Source organism: Blennius ocellaris (assembly GCF_963422515.1).
Source record: "Blennius ocellaris genome assembly, chromosome: 16".
Taxonomy (NCBI): Eukaryota; Metazoa; Chordata; class Actinopteri; order Blenniiformes; family Blenniidae; genus Blennius; species Blennius ocellaris.
This window is the reverse complement of record NC_137665.1, coordinates 21,069,032-21,088,805: the sequence shown is the minus strand read 5'-3', so window position 1 is coordinate 21,088,805 and position 19,774 is coordinate 21,069,032. Positions and strand designations below refer to the sequence as shown.

General features: G+C 47.1%; 1 protein-coding gene across 1 annotated transcript in view; it reads right to left on the bottom strand.

Annotated features, from left to right (window-relative positions):
* Nucleotides 1–7,111, bottom strand: part of LOC308141065 (NACHT, LRR and PYD domains-containing protein 14-like) — a gene marked incomplete at both ends in the record, with an annotated part of 38,133 nt that extends 31,022 nt beyond the window's left edge. Inside the window, 2 exons of the mRNA XM_080511068.1 lie at nt 6,539–6,869; nt 7,080–7,111. Coding sequence (XP_080367194.1) covers nt 6,539–6,869; nt 7,080–7,111 — 363 coding nt within the window. The remainder of the gene's footprint in view (nt 1–6,538; nt 6,870–7,079) is intronic.
* Between the last annotated feature and the right edge of the window lie 12,663 nt (nt 7,112–19,774).

The following is a 19,774-nucleotide window of genomic DNA, read 5'->3' as shown; positions in this document are numbered from 1 at the left end:
AATCACACTCGGCAGTGTCTTTCTGCGCGGCGATGCCGAGGGGAGATAACCCCCCCCTTCCTCCTCCCCCCCCTCCCCCCAGGGAAACACAGACAAAGACGAAAACGTTTTATCTCCCTAAACAGGAGCGGACCGAGAGGTTGATTTAAGAAATCCAGAGATAATGAAGACCTCAGCCTGACGCCTCCGATCCTGCACGTTCTCACTTCAGAGCTTTTATTTGATTCATTGTGGAGCAGCAGGAGTTTGATTTGGATCGTTTTAACCGAACAACACAAGTGTGTCCAATCCGATTCCAGCAGGCTCGTCTGGAGGAGTCGCTTCAAAAGACAGGATGATGAATAAATCGGGTTTGACGCCGTTCCGACATGAACGCTGCAGACAAGCTCGGCTCACTTTCTGTCAATGGAGACATCATGGACGGTTCACAGGTTGATTGATCTCAGGACCCGGACGTAAAAACAAAGCAAATGAAATCCATGAATCACCGGGAGGCACGAAGTGAGACGTGACTGATGATCCCAGGGCTCGGAGAGGAGTGTCCCGGCCGCCACCAGACAGAAAACACCCTAAAAACACACATTATGAAGAGAACATGACCACGAATAGACAACAAAATAGAAAAAACAAAGATCAGAAAAATAAAACAAGTGGTTGTGAGCAGAACAAAGCTTTGAGAAATGATCACGAAATGATACAAAACGACATCAAAGACTCGTGAACGGAGTCTAAAGAGGCACGGGGAGGCTTCAATTCTTTGAACGGACGACTCGTCCACAAAACTGTAAACCCGGACGACTCGTCCACAAAACTGTAAACCCAGACGACTCGTCCACAAAACTGTAAACCCAGACGACTCGTCCGCAACACTTTTTTTCAGCATTATTGATTTGAAGGATTGTATTTCAAAGTACATTTGACACATTTGGAAGGATTATTTAGTGCATTTGACACAAAAACATAGGCTGAGAGGTGCGTTCAGGTGCTCGTTAATGTGTTGGAAATCCGCCTTGTGACACGTTAACGCTCTGCGGCTCGTACAGTTAGCATTATTGGTATCAGAGCCAGACAGCAGGTTTCTCATGGCTTATTAAAGGTTTTTGTCATGTTGTCCTCCTCTGGTCAGATCTATCGCGGGCGCCGCCATCTTGGATGTTTTGCGGTCTCCTATTGGACCAGCAGCCTACATGTGACTCAGATGCAGCACGCATAGCAACAATATCATTACACCAGTAAAAATACTGCTGACTTTAAACACTGGTTTTATAAAAAACTGCAGGATTATACATGGAGAACCTCTGACATCTGTATCAGGACTAATATATCTTTATAACAGTGTGAAGACATTGTCGTGTCTCGATGTTGTAACGGGAGAACGCCGCTTCGTAGCCGACTGCTTTGAGTGATGCGTTCAGGTGCATCACGTAAGAGTGTCTTCCGATAGTAACTTTAAATGATAAACATGATTAAAATATGACTGAGAGTCATTAGCAGCTGGAACCTGCAGCAAAGCACGTGGCAGTGCTGAAGTTTTTTTTTGGGGGGGGGGGGCAAAGAAGGCCATTCTTCACGAGAATAAGTCATATGATACCATACAATATATATATATATATATATATATATATATATATATATTTGCACATATACTAGATATATGAAACATAGAACATATCAATTATCAATAATATGTAAAACTACATTGTACAGGATGTATTTTCTCAAAAAACTTCTGAAATCTCATCCGTGGACAAGTTGTCCTTGAATCCTTAAATTCACCACAGAGATCAAATATGACCAGAAAAAGATGAAACAAAGTGGGCAAAAAAGAAGCTAAAAAGCCAACAAACTCTGTCAATGTGCCAGAAAACTTTCAAAATGATGATAAAGATGAACAAAGTGAGACGGAGTCTGGAGTAGCGTGAAGCAATAAAAGGTGGCCACAGGAAGAACCAATAAATGAGCAAATGCCAAGATGACTGAACAGAAGATGACAAAAATGCATTATAGACACATTAAAGGGAGTCTACAGAGACAAACAAAAGTACAAAGAGGAATAATTTCAGTGCCAAAACATTAAAATGAGCAATTGAGAACATGAAAAGACACAAAATTAGGTTAAAGATGCATAAACGGACTCTGAAAAGACTTAAAATGTCCACAGAACGACAAAGAGAGGAATAAAATGGGCACAAAAAGAACCTTTAAATGAACAAATGTGAAGATAAGAAGACATAAAGTGACCAAAAGACAACAAAATTATGTTGAGGACAGGAACTGACTGGAAATAGACACAAAAAGTGCAAAGAGAAATAATGTGGGCACAAAATGACCACAAACTTCAGACGAGCAAATTAACCCTTGAAAGACATCAGATCACATCAAAGACACAAGAGACACACAGAGGAATCAGAATGAAACCACCAAGTTAAATTATTGTGATGACTGTCAAAATAAAAGTACCAACTTAGATTCTTATTAAGGTAACTGTCAAAATAAAAGTACCAAATTGGATTGTTATAAAGGTGACTATCAAAATAAAAGTACCAGGTTGGATTGTTATTACAGTGACTGTCAAAATAAAACTACCAAGTTCGATTGTTATTATGGTGACTGTCAAAATAAAAGCACCAAGTTGGATTGTTATTATGGTGACTGTCAAAACAAAAGCAGCAAGTCCTAGCATGTGCAGAAGAACCCGTTACCACGGCAGCAATAACCAGGACCAGGAGCAGTGTTTCCGTGGAAAAGGAGTCATTTTCTAAATGTTTCACCTCGGGAGCCATTTTCAAAAAGTTGCATTTTCAGTGACACGGAGCAGAAAAGTTTTCTGTTTGTCAAAAAATTGTGTCCAAATCAGCTTAAAAGACGATCCCAGGGTTTGACCCTTCTTTGTGTGTGGATCAAAGCAGCGTTGGACCAACGAAGGTACTTCCAAAAGAACTGAAAAGACAATATTCCACCATCACCATGTTCACTAACCCTGTATGTTCATATATAACACGCCTGGAATGCCTTGTGATCGTCGCTCAGTCTCAGTGGTCCACATTTTACACAAACAGAATGTTTCAAACAACCATTAAAAAAATCCTCTTCATGTTCCTGACAGGCTGGAGCAGAGTCACGCTGAGAACATCAAAGTGTTGGAATTCAGTGCTCTGCTTCCTCTAAATATTTGTTCTCTCCTGTCCACAGGCAGTAAAACAACGACAGAAAATGTTTTCATTGCATTTGATTAAAATCGCTGGTTTCCCCGCTGCACAGCCTGCGGAATAAATCTGACGGTTCTGCTTCGTCTGCCTCACAATCCTGGTCGAGTCACGGAGCCTTAATATGGTCGTTTCTGTTTCCTCTCCGTCCCTGAAGCTGTGGAAGAACAACACAGAGCAGGAAGACGAGCTGGACTGGTGGACTGGAGACTTGTCCTGCTCTTTGGTCTGCTTGAGACCGAACCTGGACTCAGTCCGACCACAATGGTAGTGTAGGGAGTTCTTACCTCATAACGATCACTATTCATGTTGTGGTTGGCTATCGATAATGATTAATAATGATCAAAGATAGTTATTAATTATGTTATTGAAATTTTATCAGAAACCTCGGAGCTCCACCTGTCTTAACAGGAAATGATAGCCAATTCAGTTCTATCAGTCTCATAAGATATAATAAACAGTGAATCAGGAATTTGAATTAAAAGTTAAATGAATTATAATTACTAGAATTAACAGTAAAGATTGAAGGATTTTGGAGACATTTCATTCACCTTTGTGCTCATTAATGACACAGCAAGTATGATTCCAAAAATTACATTTATTTACAATGAAAACAGTAACTAAACACAGATAAACAATAAACAATAAACACAGATTCTAACTACCTATATACAGCTTGGTGTGTGTGTGTGTGTGTGTGTGTGTGTGTGTGTGTGTGTGTGTGTGTGTGTGTGTGTGTGTGTGTGTGTGTGTGTGTGTGTGTGTGTGTGTGTGTGGAGAGAGAGAGAGAGAGGTGGAGGGAGTGTGTGAGAGACGTGTGATGGAACTACAAAACAAGATGGTGGATCACAAGAAACTACATTCAAATGGAGGTTGTCAGAGAACAGGAAGTCTGTCCTGGGTCTCCACCATGTGCTGGAGAACAATGGAACATAGAAGCTAGTCTTTAGCATCTGCTTCCTGTGTGTCTCTGCTAAAGGACCATTTCTAGAATGAGTTTATGTGAATGAGACTTGTCTTGTAAAACGTCAGGAGTCGTCAGATGGTGTTCAGTTACTGTGTGATGTTGTCTTTGATGTGATATGTGTAGGGTTGTGAGTTAACAAGTTAGTAAAGCAAAGATTAGCATGCAGACCCTGTGTCTGTGGCAGAGCTAACGTTGGTTTACAGGTTGATAACTGCTCCTAATATCATTATCTATAGAACTCAATCACTGTAACAGAATCAACACATCTTCATGAAGTTAAACAGTTCTATGCATAGCATCAAGATGAACTAATCCCAGGTAATGCCCAGTTGTTGTTACCACTTCCTTGTCGTTTCCCTGGTCCCGTCCTGTAGGAACCGGTTGGTTTCCCTGGTTGATGGGAGATCAGACTCTGGATGCTGGTCTCTGGATCAGGGGAAGGTCTGACCCTCGTGGTCGGGTCAGCAGAGGAGTTGAGGAGTGAAGGCCCCTGGTTGCAGGCCTCTGGTGTTAGCTGTATGCTAGCGCTGGGTGAGCTGAGCTGCTGGGATCCCCCCCCCTCCGGGTGTTCACAGGACTGCAAGACTGCTTTTACAGGCTTTTTGTTGAAAGTTTGTGGATTTGAAGGTGTCAAATCCTGAGAGCTTCACCCAATCAGTGACTGGCTAAGTGGATGGGGGAAGAGTCTTGTGAGCAGAAAGTGTTGGAGGATTTGCATGGGTCTGCAGTGGCAAAAGCCCCCCCCCCCCCCACTGGGTGTGATGGCCAGTCACATTCCTGGGTCCAAATTCATATGTCATGACTGTGTATCATGACAAATGAAAATAGTCTTTCCCTAGAAATGAACAAACTTTCTGTGGCCTTGTGAGATCCCAACAGTAGTTTTCACCACTCCCCTCCCCTCCCCCCAGGCAGGGTTCTAATTAGCATTAGCATCAGGATCGTCCTGCTCCGGTACAAAAACTTGAAATAAATGAGCTGAGATGAGCGACGCTCGGCATCTCCAACTTCTTCACGCAGGCCGAGCAGTGAGCGGATGATTTATGGTGACGTTCCCCGTCGTCTGAGTGAGACGTATCCCAGCGCCGACATTCAATCTCCGCCGGCTCGGAGGCAGACGTCATTTCTCATTGATTTCTGACGCCGTCTAGAAAAATCAGCATCCTCAGCGAATGCCTCTATAGTCTCAGCTTACTGGTCATTTACTCAAGTGTCACGGAGCAGGAGTTCAACGTACAGGCTTCATTTCATATTAAACATCAATTTACCTAAAATGTAAATGTTGATTTTAGAAACAAACATCAAACAACAATGAAAAGTGGTTGACGTCGATAGAAGATCTGCTGAATCAGCATTCAGCCAGTCATGCAAAGAGCTGCAACACATCAAAGTTAAGAATAATGTTTCTTTATTCTGCAGACTGAAACTCGTCAGGCTGAATCAAAGTCGTCAAAGAAGTTGTGCCGGTGACAACGCCCCCGGTGACGACGCCCCGGTGACAACGCCCCCGGTGCCGACGCCCCGGTGACGACGCCCCCGGTGACGACTCTCCTAGTGACGACGCCCCGGTGACGACGCCCCCGGTGACGACTCTCCCAGTGACGACGCCCCGGTGACGACGCCCCGGTGACGACGCCCCGGTAACGACGCCCCGGTGACGACGCCCCGGTGACGCCGCCCCGGTTACGACGCCCCCAGTGACGACGCCCCGGTGACGACTCTCCCAGTGACGACGCCCCCGGTGACGACGCCCCCGGTGACGACTCTCCCGGTGACGACGCCCCGGTGACGACGCCCCGGTGACCAAGTCTTGGTAAATGTGTTTTGGAGCATGTTTGACAATAAAGAAGAGAAAGAACTGCAGCAGGAATGTGGAGAGAGGAGAATCACCTCCTCTTCCTTCTCTCCTATTGCCTGTCTGGACCAATCAGGGACCAGGGAGCTGCCAGGTGGGCGGAGCCTGACTGACGCCTCCCAGACAGACTTCAGACACATGGACAGTGAAGAAGGCCTATTTGTCCTCAGATCATTACTCTTCCTTGTTCCTTCAATCAGATGCTCTAAATGTGCACAAGTCCAGGGACGTTTCCTGGAGGCGCTCCTCCACATCAGAATCAGAATCAGAATCAGAATCCTTTTTATTGCCATTGCTTGTAAACAGGTTCACAAACTAGGAATTTTTCTTGGTGAGATGTGCATTAAACATAAAAACATACACTTGGTTTTAGATAAAAGAAAAGCTAAAAACTTTAAGCTATAAGGCTTTAGGAATATAAAAATAAATAAGCTAAAAATAAGAGGTAAAATATGGTACACGGCAACAATGGACATAGAACAGCAGGAACAACAGGATGGAATTACTTACGGTGGTGAGATATTCCAAAGCCGGAGAACAGTGCTGGGAGATCACAGTTATATCAGAGCACCAGCTGCTGTTGATGTAGAAACAAACTCCACCGCCTTTTGTTTTGCCGGAGAGGCTCGAGTCCCGATCCGCGCGCAGGAGCCGGAAGCCGTCCAGGTGAAGCGCGCTGTCCGGGATCCTCGCGCTCAGCCATGTCTCCGTGAAGCACAAAACGCAAGATGTGGAGAAGTCCTTGTTCCTTCTCATCAGCAGCGCTAGCTCATCCAGTTTGTTGGGGAGTGAGCGGACGTTCGAGAGAAAGATGCCAGGTAAAGGCGTGCGTTCCCCACGCCTGCGAAGACGCACCAGCGCTCCTGCGCGTTTTCCTCTCCGGCGGCGTTTCCCTCTTTTGGTCAAAAAATGGACCACATCCGCAGCTGAGGCTAATAAAATTGGTAGTAAGTCCGTGGGAGTGTATGACCTGATGCTCAGTAGCTCTTCACGGGTGTAAGAGCACGCTGACACGCAATTAACGCACAAAAACAGACATAACAGAGCGCACAAAACCACCGTGGCGACCTTCCTCGGCGCCATCTTGGATGTATGGAAACGAACATTTTAAATGAAGTTCAGTGGATTTGAGTGAAGTTTGATCTCTCAGCTGGACTTTGAGTTTGGGTTTAAATGTCAGCGCTGACGCTTCAGATTGAGGTTTGTGGTTGTGAGGAGAAAGTTTGTGATACAGGAATCTTCTGCATACCAATCAGATCCGTCTGTAAAGCGTTTAGTGGACATGTTGAAAACACACTCCGTTCAGGAGTCCTTTAGTTGGTTCTTGAATCAGGCTGCTGAAGCTTCACACACATTTCATTACATTTTTCCTCGCTAAATAAAAAAACGTATAAAACTTTTATTCAAGATGAATGTACACGACAGCGTTTCAAGTGAAAACTGATCATTTCAGAAAAGCTTCATGTTCACACTGCAACGTTTTGACAAAGATGTCTGTTTCCATGGAAACGCAAGAAACACTGAAATCACTGGTGTAAGTTTCTCATTTGGCTACGGGTGGCTGCTGTTTGTTTTTGTACTGAACGCACACACACACACACACACACACACACACACACACGCACACGCACATGCACACGCACACGCACACGCACACACACACACACACACACACACACACACACACACACACACACACACACACACACACACGCACACACACGCACAGCAGAGAACAATGAGCTCTACCAACCTTCTAGTAGACAGACCACCAAGTTTTTTTCTGTTGCCATGGCGATAACTGCAGCCAGTGTTTTCAGAAACAGCTCCACCCTGGAGGCAGTTATTAAAACGTTGTGTTTTCCGTGCTTCAGCCACCACCGTGGTGTAAACACACCTCCAGAAGCTTCCCTAACGTTTGACCTGCTCATTGGGCCGTCAGTCAGTCACACTTTGGTGAAAACAGCCGTAAAGGTCACAGACGACAGTGACAGGATGTTGAAGTTGGCCCGATTGTTTATGTAAAGTTTTGCTCTTGAATGGTCCATGGAGGTGTTTTATTTTGGCTGGTTTACGTTTGACAAACACTTCCTCAAAGTGAGAACAGATGAGTTCTGCTCTTCCTCCCGGAGCACAGGAGTTGATCAGGGTCATTTATTCGGTGTGAAGTGACTGTAAAGCACAGTGTCTTCTGTCGGTCGGGTCAGGAGGAAGCTCACCAGGACAGCCTCCTGGAGTTGATCTGTTTGCTTTCTATGTGTACGTACCCTCAGCCTTAGCCCGGTCTTCCTAACCCCCCCCCCCCCGGCCAGTCGGGAGGGGCTGCGGCAGTGTGTTGTAAAAAGTCTATTACCGACGCTGTTTCCTGCTCTGAATATATCACTTCCCATCCTCGGTTACTCTCCGTTCCTCTGGTGTCCTAATTTGTGTCGTCGGGATATTGCCTGTTTTCTCAGTATAATAGGGCCATGGCGAGGAGTAATGGCCGCCATGCAGCGGGGCTGCGTTCCTTCTCTCCTCTATATTCCTCCTATTTCGGCATGAGCAGCGGTGGCGGCGAGGCTCGGCCTCGCCTCACTGCTGGTCAGATACTGCTCTCTCTCTCTCTCTCTCTCTCTCTCTCTCTCTCTCTCTCTCTCTCTCTAGTCACTGATAGAGGGCGAATCTCTCGGGACGACAGAATCTAGACCAAAGCCTTCCTGAGCGCCGGCCTCGTAATTAAATTGGCAGATTAAATTCACTCTTATTGTGGAAGGATTTAATGAATATTCACTCGGCTTTGGCTCGTCGGGGTGATGTGAGCTTTGCTTTAGCGATGGCGGCCGACCCCGCCGACCGCAGCGCCTCCCTCCGCTCTTCATCCCGGCACACGACCGGCACCTTCCGACTTAATTGATCTGAACGGCCGTGACCCTTTAGTTCCAGCTAATGTGGGTTTTCCAAGGCCACTTTGTCAGAACTTTGTCTCACAAATGTCAATAAATTACATTATGCATGAGCTTTTAACACCCAAAATTCATTAATTCTGATAAAGTGAATAGAAAAATGGAAACGCCACCCCCCCCCCCGGAAGGCCACGAGAGCGAAGCTGGCTGAGCGGGAAACGTGATCGGTGATGCTTCGGAACACGTGTTGGCGCTGAGCGGGCGAGTGACCTCTCCTGGTCCTGAGTGCCGCCGTCCTTTTGAGGGTCTGGAGGCCGAAGCAACGCGGCGCCCGGCGCGTCTCCAGGGAGGAGAATGGGATGGATGGACGGGTCACCAAGGCTTGCGACCTTGACGGAGGATATCGTGTTTTTCTTTGTGTCCCTCAGTCATGAAAGCATCAGACTGAAGCAGTGAGTGCCCTGAAAGAAGGAACTGCAACGTGATAAAGGAGGAAGTTCCATCCTACCATAAAATCCTCTGTACCACCATATCCTGCTATTCTCACTTTTGTTTTGAAGTCATTTATTTATTTTTACTCGGGTAATTGAAATAAAAAAAATGTATGTTGACGACATCCTTCTTTCAAATTCTGGTCAGATTCTATTTTTACATCTGTCAACGTCTTAATCCACTGCTGTTACCTCTCTGGGTCTGCTTAGGCCGCGTTTCCATGGCAACGTCTCAAGCAAAAACGTATAGTATCTGCGTTTTCGTTCCGGAAAAATGTTGTGTTTACATGGAAAAGTTTAGAAACGCATCTACTTTTCGACGGAAACATCAAATGTAGTTACTATGCCACGCCACTAGTGGTGCTCTAAACATTGACAATGAGAGAACACGGACAGACCACCAAGTTGGATTGTTATTACTGTGACTGTCAAAATAAAACTAACAAGTTGGATTGTTATTACTGTGACTGTCAAAATAAAACTAACAAGTTGGATTGTTATTACTGTGACTGTCAAAATAAAACTACCAAGTTGGATTGTTATTACTGTGACTGTCAAAATAAAACTAACAAGTTGGATTGTTATTACTGTGACTGTCAAAATAAAACTAACAAGTTGGATTGTTATTACTGTGACTGTCAAAATAAAACTACCAAGTTGGATTGTTATTACTGTGACTGTCAAAATAAAACTACCAAGTCGGATTGTTATTACATTGACTGTCAAAATAAAACTAACAAGTTGGATTGTTATTACAGTGACTGTCAAAATAAAACCACCAAGTTGGATTGTTATTACAGTGACTGTCAAAATAAAACCACCAAGTTGGATTGTTATTACAGTGACTGTCAAAATAAAACCACCAAGTTGGATTGTTATTACAGTGACTGTCAAAATAAAACCACCAAGTTGGATTGTTATTACTGTGACTGTCAAAATAAAACTAACAAGTTGGATTGTTATTACTGTGACTGTCAAAATAAAACTACCAAGTTGGATTGATATTACAGTGACTGTCAAAATAAAACCACCAAGTTGGATTGTTATTACAGTGACTGTCAAAATAAAACCACCAAGTTGGATTGCTATTACAGTGACTGTCAAAATAAAACCACCAAGTTGGATTGTTATTACAGTGACTGTCAAAATAAAACCACCAAGTTGGATTGTTACTACAGTGACTATCAAAATAAAACCACCAAGTTGGATTGTTACTACAGTGACTGTCAAAATGAAACTACCAAGTCCAGGAGTCATGACACCAGGGAGGGAACTTTGTTCTGATTGGCTCTACTGAGCATGTGCAGAAGAACTAGGTACTACGACCATAATGCTCATGAAACTGATTTTGAGCTTTGTGTTCAAGTTCAGTGGCTCTGAGCAACATTGTCACAAAAACTCCAACCACAACACAACAAAAGTTTTTGGTTTTCACAAAAAAATGTTTCCATGAAAACAAGATTTTACTTAATTTGCGATTCGAGACGATCTCAGTTAACTGAATTGGCGCAAGTGATACTTTGATAGATTCCCGTGGTGACCATGAGGCCAGTGGACTTATCGGGAGGTTCGTATCACACAGCTGACCACTGTGGGTCCCTGAGCCTGACCTTTGACCCCCATCAGCTCAACTGGACAATGAAACCTCCCCAAAGGAATTAATAAAATATGATTCGTTATTGTAATCAATGTAATTTTGTAATCAAAATTAACTCGTTATGTCTTGTATTGTGTTTTAAATTTAAAAAAAATTATTGTATTTGGGAAGTGGAGACCATTAGTTTGTCTTTCGACCTGCTGGAACCCGGCGACGGTGTCGTTTAATGGTCCCCTGGTTTCTACTGCTCTGCGGCAGTGGGACAGCGGTGGGACAGTGGTGGGACGGCGGTGGGACGGCGGTGGGACGGCGGTGGGACGGCGGTGGGACGACGGTGGGACGGCGGTGGGTCGGAGGTGGGACGACGGTGGGACGGCGGTGGGACGGAGGTGGGACGGCTGTGGGACGGCGGTGGGACGGCGGTGGGACGGAGGTGGGACGGAGGTGGGACGGAGGTGGGACGGCGGTGGGACGGCGGTGGGATGGAGGTGGGACGGAGGTGGGACGGCAGTGGGACGGCGTTGGGACGGCGGTGGGACGGAGGTGGGTTGGAGGTGGGATGGAGGTGGGACGGCGGTGGGATGGAGGTGGGATGGAGGTGGGATGGAGGTGGGACGGCGGTGGGATGGAGGTGGGACGGCGGTGGGATGGAGGTGGGACGGAGGTGGGACGGCGGTGGGACGGCGTTGGGACGGCGGTGGGATGGAGGTGGGTTGGAGGTGGGACGGCGGTGGGACGGCGGTGGGACGGCGGTGGGACGGCGGTGGGATGGAGGTGGGACGGAGGTGGGACGGCAGTGGGACGGCGTTGGGACGGCGGTGGGATGGAGGTGGGTTGGAGGTGGGATGGAGGTGGGACGGCGGTGGGATGGAGGTGGGATGGAGGTGGGATGGAGGTGGGACGGCGGTGGGATGGAGGTGGGACGGCGGTGGGATGGAGGTGGGACGGAGGTGGGACGGCGGTGGGACGGCGTTGGGACGGCGGTGGGATGGAGGTGGGACGGCGGTGGGACGGCGGTGGGATGGAGGTGGGTTGGAGGTGGGACGGCGGTGGGACGGCGGTGGGACGGAGGTGGGACGGAGGTGGGATGGAGGTGGGATGGAGGTGGGACAGCGGTGGGACGGCGCTGGGACGGCGCTGGGACTATGGGATTATAAGTGACTTTAGCCTGCATGCACCGCCGCTGTGATTAGCATTACAATCCTCAGGTCTCTGAGCTTCACGGTTCAGAGATGAAGCCTGGAGACGTCTGAAGCCTTTCATGAAGCAGCTCGTCATCGACAGTAAGAGAGGAGTTGATCTCAGAGTCCAGCCTGAGGAGTCAAAACTCCAGAGGACAAAGTTTCAGTGACATGAAGTGGAAAAGTTCCTGCAGACATCAGGAGCCGACTTCCTGTTTGAAGACGGCAAAACTGTAACGGAGTGAATCCTCAACTCAGCACGTCCACAAGAAGACCTGCCACCGCTTTTTGTTTCACTTTCTTCAAACTGCAGCCGAGGAAAATAAACCTGGTGGCTTGAACTCCAGATAACATCAGATTATAGAGCATCTCCCTCCTCTAACATCAGATTATAGAGCACCTTCCTCCTCTAACATCAGATTATAGAGCATCTTCCTCCTCTAACATCAGATTATAGAGCATCTTCCTCCTCTAACATCAGATTATAGAGCATCTTCCTCCTCTAACATCAGATTATAGAGCATCTTCCTCCTCTAACATCAGATTATAGAGCACCTTCCTCCTCTAACATCAGATTATAGAGCATATCCCTCCTCTAACATCAGATTATAGAGCATCTTCCCCCTAACATCAGATAATAGAGCACCTCCCTCCTCTAACAGCAGATTATAGAGCATCTCCCTCCTCTAGCATCAGATTATAGAGCATTTTCTTCATCTAACATCAGATTATAGAGCATCTCTCTCCTCGAACATCAGATTATAGAGCATCTCCCTCCTCTAACATCAGATTATAGAGCATCTCCCTCCTCTAGCATCAGATTATAGAGCATTTTCTTCATCTAACATCAGATTATAGAGCATCTTCCTCCTCTAACATCAGATTATAGAGCATCTTCCTCCTCTAATGCAGATTATAGAACATCCCCCTCCTCTAATGCAGAGTATAGAGCATCTCCCTCCTCTAATCCAGATTATAGAGCATCTTCCTCCTCTAATGCAGATTGTAGAACATCCCCCTCCTCTAATCCAGATTATAGAGCATATTCCTCCTTATGTTTCCACCACGGTGAGTGTGAGTTATGTTTCCTGGTTCAGCTCTTGGTTTGAGTTTCAAGCCGACACTGAGGAAACGCTCCAGACGCTCCAGCAGATCCTCTGATCGTCCGTCAGAAATCCGGTTCCGGTGTTTGGCTCGACCTCGGCAGAGCGGCTGCATTATTCAAGGAGGAGAGTGCGTCTCCGACAGCGTTCAGATTTATATCGCAGCCGAGCGTCGTAGAAAACCCCCGAAGTTAGACAATCCAACGTTCCCACATAAATCACGGCGGCGTTATGAGCGGTAGCAACTCGGGCAAAGTTGAGCAACTGTGATGAACGCGGGAGAAAATACATCATTTATCACGTCTGGCTGCGGCGGTGAAATGGAGTCCAGGAGTACTTTGCTACCAAAACATCCTAAAAAAAAAAAATCTATATAAATGAGAAAATAAAATTACTTTAAAAAGAAAACATTAAAAGTATTTGGACGCAGGTTAATGTATTCCATTCCACTCATTCTTATTTAAAACATTTTGAAAATAACTGCCATGTAACTCTGGTCATTTGTGTTGAAAGCGATCTTCTCTTTGTCTCACATCGTTTCTGTCCCGAAGGGAAACCTGGCCACAGTCAGCATGTTTTGGGTTTGAAGGTATCTGAGGGATCAGAGGCTGCAGATTTATGTCCTCCACCAGAATGGAGACAGAAAAGATCTGCTGATAATTGCTGAGTGTGAACGTTAGCGAGGGAGGGGCTTTGATTTATGGCCCCGAATCTCTGCTGAACTGCTTCCTGTGAGCTGACGGAGGCTGGAGGGGGACGGAGGGGGACAGAGGGGGACGGAGGGGGACGGAGGGGGACGGAGGGGGGATGGAGGGGGACAGAGGGGGACAGGGGAGGTAAGAGGGGGTACGGAGGACGATGGAGGAAGATGGAGGGGGGACAGAGGGGGATGGAGGGGGCGAGGGGTACGGGGGAGGACAGCGGGGGACAGAGCATGACGGAGGAGGACGGAGGAGGATGGAGGAGGACAGAGGGGACGGAAGAGGATAGAGGAGGGTGGAGGAGGACAGAGGGGACGGAGGAGGGTGGAGGAGGATGGAGGAGGACAGAGGGGACAGAGGAGGACTGAGGAGGACAAAGAGAGATGGAGAAGGACAATGGAGGGCAGAGGGGAACTGAGGAGGATGTAGGGGGATGTAGGGGGATGTAGGGGGATGTAGGGGGATGTAGGGGGATGGAGGGGGATGGAGGGGGACGGAGGAGGATGGAGGGGGACTGAGGAGCATGTAGGGGGATGGAGGGGGATGGAGGGGGACTGAGGAGGATGTAGGGGGATGTAGGGGGATGGAGGGGGACGGAGGAGGATTGAGGGGGACGGAGGAGGATGGAGGGGACTGAGGAGGATGTAGGGGGATGGAGGGGGACTGAGGAGGATGTAGGGGGATGGAGGGGGATGGAGGGGGATGGAGGGGGACTGAGGAGGATGGAGGGGGACAGAGGAGGATGGAGGGGGACTGAGGAGCATGTAGGGGGATGGAGGGGGACTGAGGAGTATGTAGGGGGATGGAGGGGGATGGAGGGGACTGAGGAGGATGGAGGGGGATGGAGGGGGACGGAGGAGGATGGAGGGGGACTGAGGAGGATGGAGGGGGATGGAGGGGGACTGAGGAGGATGGAGGGGGATGGAGGGGGACGGAGGAGGATGGAGGGGGATGGAGGGGGACGGAGGAGGATGGAGGGGGACTGAGGAGGATGGAGGGGGATGGAGGGGCACTGAGGAGGATGGAGGGGGATGGAGGGGACGGAGGAGGATAGAGGAGGGTGGAGGAGGACAAAGGGGACGGAGGAGTTTGGAGGAGGATGGAGGAGGACAGAGGGGATGGAGGAGGACTGAGGAGGACAAAGGGAGATGGAGAAGGACAATGGAGGACAGAGGGGTACGGAGGAGGACGGATGGGCATGGAGAGGGATGAAGTGAGGGGGACAAAGGAGGACAGAGGGCTGGAGCGGGACGAAGGAGGATGGAGGGGGACGAAGGAGGATGGAGGGGGACGAAGGAGGATGGAGGGGGACGAAGGAGGATGGAGGGGGACGTAGGGGGACGTAGGGGGACGTAGGGGGACGTAGGGTGATGGAGGGGGACGATCAGTAACTATGTGAAGATCAAATCACAACCACCAGCTGTAAAACCTCTGAAACAATGAAATTAGACATATTTGAGAAGAAGCCTAATTTTCAAAAAACTAAACGTAAAAGAAAATGTGAGTTTAGTTTTTTCCGGCACATCCTCCAAATGCTGGACTGAATATTGACTGGAAACACTTAAAACTGCAAACTACAAAGCAGCAGCAGAGAACAAGTCTTCTGAAAAAACATGAAAACGAATTAAAAACGTCTAAAACATGTTGAAAACATGACGTTGACGTTTAAAAGTGACTGAAGTGATTCTGTGACGCCGTCATGAATCTCACAGAATCTCATCACTTTCTGCGCAATTTGATCCAAAAAGACCAAGAGAATCCATGTAGTTCAGGTCTTCCGCCAGTGGTCATAATGTACTGGCTCACCAGTTTGAATATTATTGATGATTTGCAGGAACATGTGGTCATAAATACATGCATGTTCATCAACATGCTGTTTATTCAACAACACACTGTTTTGGGTAATTAAGTAATTCTCAGAGCTCATTTACACCAAATCCTTTTCATGCACTTTGTTTTGAGAGCCACGCCGCGGTTAATACTGCAGATATTCTTTAATACTGCAGATTTACTCTAATTACATGTTGGCGTGTTCATGACGGCCGGTTGTTTACGCTCTTTGTTGGTCTAATGATTGATGGAAGCTGCAGGACTGAGAACCAATGTTTATGTTATAATGTTTTTCTAATGTAATCTAATTGATTGGTTCATTGATATTACACAAAGTATTTGGCGAAGATGATTATATTTCAAAGTAAAATAAATTAGAGCTGCAGGCAGTGTTGGTCGGGACCTCGCACTCCGGCCCAATCACCGCCTCTGGCACCTTTAAATCTTTTATCACATATAGATTTTGAAGGTTTCAACAAGTTTGCAAATCTGATTTTGAAAGGCAAATTGCAAGACTTCCTGTCAAATTCAGGTCCAGGGTGTCCACACGTGATTCGTAGGTCCGGATGAGGCGAACAATTGAGTTTTGGTTTGATCTCCACGACATTCCTCCAGGCCTCCTGGTCACCGTTGTAGTGTTTGTAGGTGGCGCTAGAGAGTGTATTTTGGCGCTGTGGGGGTTAATTTTGACATTTTCTCATCACGTTATCCAGTGTTAATGAGCGTGACACATTTGATGAGCATGTGAGCATGTTTAGGGGGTCAAATGTTTTCTCCCACAGAGGTTGAGGGGCTTTTTGGGGTGAAAATCTTACTCTGAAAGGCAAATTGCAGGCTTCCTGTTGAATTTAGATTTGGGGCATCGGCGCGTGAATTTTAGGTCTCGATGAGACGGACAATTGAGTTTCGGTTTGATCTCTCTACGACGTTCCTACGGGCCGTGGTGGCCATGGTTTTTGGTGCGGGAGAGACATTTATTCATTGTAAATCAAGGTGATGGTGAGAAGACAAGATCTTCCACATGTTGTGGTTTTATTTCCTGTTTCAGAGAATCTCAGACTGACAACAGGATGTTGTCCTTCACCTTCTCCTCTGTGCACAACGCAGCACAAAGTGCATTTCCACCGCAGGAAAAATAGCTAAATGGAGGCGATGCTGCGTGGGAGGAGAGTGACATCAATGGTCTTCCCAAGGACGTCCCAAGGTTAAGGGGGGGGGGGGGGGGGGATCTAGGAGGGGGGGTTACCTCCACCACTCGCCTTCTGCTCCGACCGCAGCCTCTTTAAAAAGCCACCCACAGGGGCCAAAAGACGGACGCTGTGACGTCATTGGCTCCTCCGGTTGCTATGGAAGCAATCAGTCTCTCTCTCTCTCTCTCTCCCTCCCCATCTCTCTCTCTCTCTCGCTCTCTCTCTCGCTCTCTCTCTCGCTCTCTCTCTCGCTCTCTCTCTCGCTCTCGGTTCCAGAGGATGTGGCGACGGACAGGTGATTTGTCACATGTGCCTTAAATTAGAGGCCGATTAAAGTTTAATGGATTTTAATGATGTGAGTGAGGAAAGTGGGTCGGAGTCAAACCCTCGTCAGACACAAACATTCCTGACAAGGAGAAAAACTGCGGCGCTGGAAGATGTTTTTTATTAAGCGTGTGGATCATTTACAGCATGAAATCCTTGATTACAAGTGAAAACACAACTTTGCGTCGTTGCCTGGATGTCTGATGACACAAACTTTATGAAAACGCAGTAGTTTACAGTAGTTTATAGTAGTTTTAAAACATGTACAAGAACTGAATCTCATGTGTCTTAGTTTCAACTATAATTTAGCACGGTAAACTATTGGTTCTATTTTGAGCAAAGTTTGTACCTGAGTTTAACAGTTTCATTTCACCGTTGTGGTGTCTTAAGGTCAAACTCAGTTCTACATAGAAGAAGCATTTTGCTTCTAAACACCAAATCGATGACGTTTGCAGTTTACAAAACTGTTTCTTTTTTTTTTTTTACACAAAAAACTCTCCAGCTGTCCCCCCGGCCAGTCGTGCACACACTCCCCTCTCACTGCAGGTCAGCTCCAGGGTTGCCAGATGTGACTCACTGTGTCTAGACCAGGGGTCGGCAACCTTCAATGTTCAAAGAGCCATTTGGTCCCGTCTCCCACTGAACACAACACCCAGAGACATACATTTTATTTTGACAGTCCCACAGGAAGACCATGCCAGGAGGACACGACACACAAAACCTTCTTCACTGCTGGTTGACAACTTACAACTAATAAACTAAACTACATGAACTAAGCAACAAAAACACAATTATTAGCAACACTACAAACCTAACATAACCCCCAATAAATACATGTAAAACATGACAAACAGAAACTCCCATAATGCATTGCAGCTCTCAGCTCCTTTATTGCTACACATTATTAAAATGAAGATAAATGTGGGAGATGTGGATTGTTAGAACCATGAGTGTGATGGTGTGTCTTTAATGTCCTGTAGTTGTTGTGTAATTCACTAGAATGTTCCGTCACTCTCAACAAGTCTGTAATGAACCTCCTGGAACTGTCGGCTTTTACTGTGAAAGGTACAGGAAGCTCCCAGCTTCAGACACCAGTTGAGCCGCTGTCATGACCTGCAGCCGCAATTCTACCTTCTTCATCCTTTATTGTTGTAATGACGTCACATCGCTGCTCGTTCACCACCCTACATTTTACCTCTCTTTGTAGGGACTGCGCTCTGGGGGGGCTCTGCCTCCTTACGTCCCTCCAGGATGAACTGCAGTGGGACCAAGGCTCAAGGAGCCGCAGTGGAGGGACCAAAGAGCCACATGGCTCCGGAGCCGCCGGTTGCCGACCCCTGGTCCAGGTAAAACCAGGTAAAACCCACACACCTCGGTAAAAACCAGCCCAAATCTCAGTCCGTGTAGGAATCGCGTTAAAACTAGAACTATTATATGTGTAATAAAGAACCTGGCATAAACACACAAATGTACGACATTAACAAAGTTCAAAGGTAAAGAGAGTTTTCTTTATTTGGGGGATACCCTCCATATCTGGCAACACAGGCCAGCATGTTCATTCATTTTCAAGTGGTTGTTAAAGACAAGCGACGGAATCTGGACGACAAGACAAGGAAAGAAGGAGAATGAGGGGAAAAAAAGAGAGCACAGCTTTTATTCTGGCGGAGCCGCTTCCTCCGGCGCTTCTCAGTGACGTCAGTCACACGTCAATGACGAGGCGGTCGATGCAAAAAAGTCCTTCCAGTCTGGTTCTTCACTCTCAGTGACTCATGTCAAAGCACCCATTCTGAATTGTCCAGACCAGACCCAGGCCTCGTTACGTTTCCTTGTTTCGTCTGACTGACGGATAAGCACCGGAGGAAGCGGCTCCGCCAGAATAAAAGCAGTTAAAAGCTGTGCTGTTATTTCGTCATCCTCCTCCTCCTTTCCTCCCGAAGTCGTGGCGTATTTAACAACCTGTGGAAAATGAATCTACAGGCTGACCTGTGTTGCCAGATATGTAAGGGTATTGGGGAGCCAAACTCTCTTGACCTTTTAACTTTATTTCATGCATTTGTGTGTTTATGTCATGTTTATTATTACACATACAATAGTTGTAGGGTTTTAGCGTGATTCCTGAGATTGAGCTGTGTGGGTTTTACCTCGTTTGGGCTGGAAACAGTGCCTCACATCTGGCAACCCTGGATGTGCCATGCCTGAACGTCGAGCTGCTCGGCGTGACTTCACCCCATCTTCTGCGCCCGAAAACCTCTGGTCCCATGACGGCAGGTCGCGTTTGAAATGACTGCACAACAACAATCGGAATCGAACATCGAGACCTGCGATGTGGGCGGAGCCTGTGAGCAGAACATCAGAACTGAGTGGCTTTTCCCTGCAGCGTGAACGAGGCCTCACACGGCAGCACTGCTGGGAGGTTAGAACTACTGGGTCCAGCGTCTTTTCCT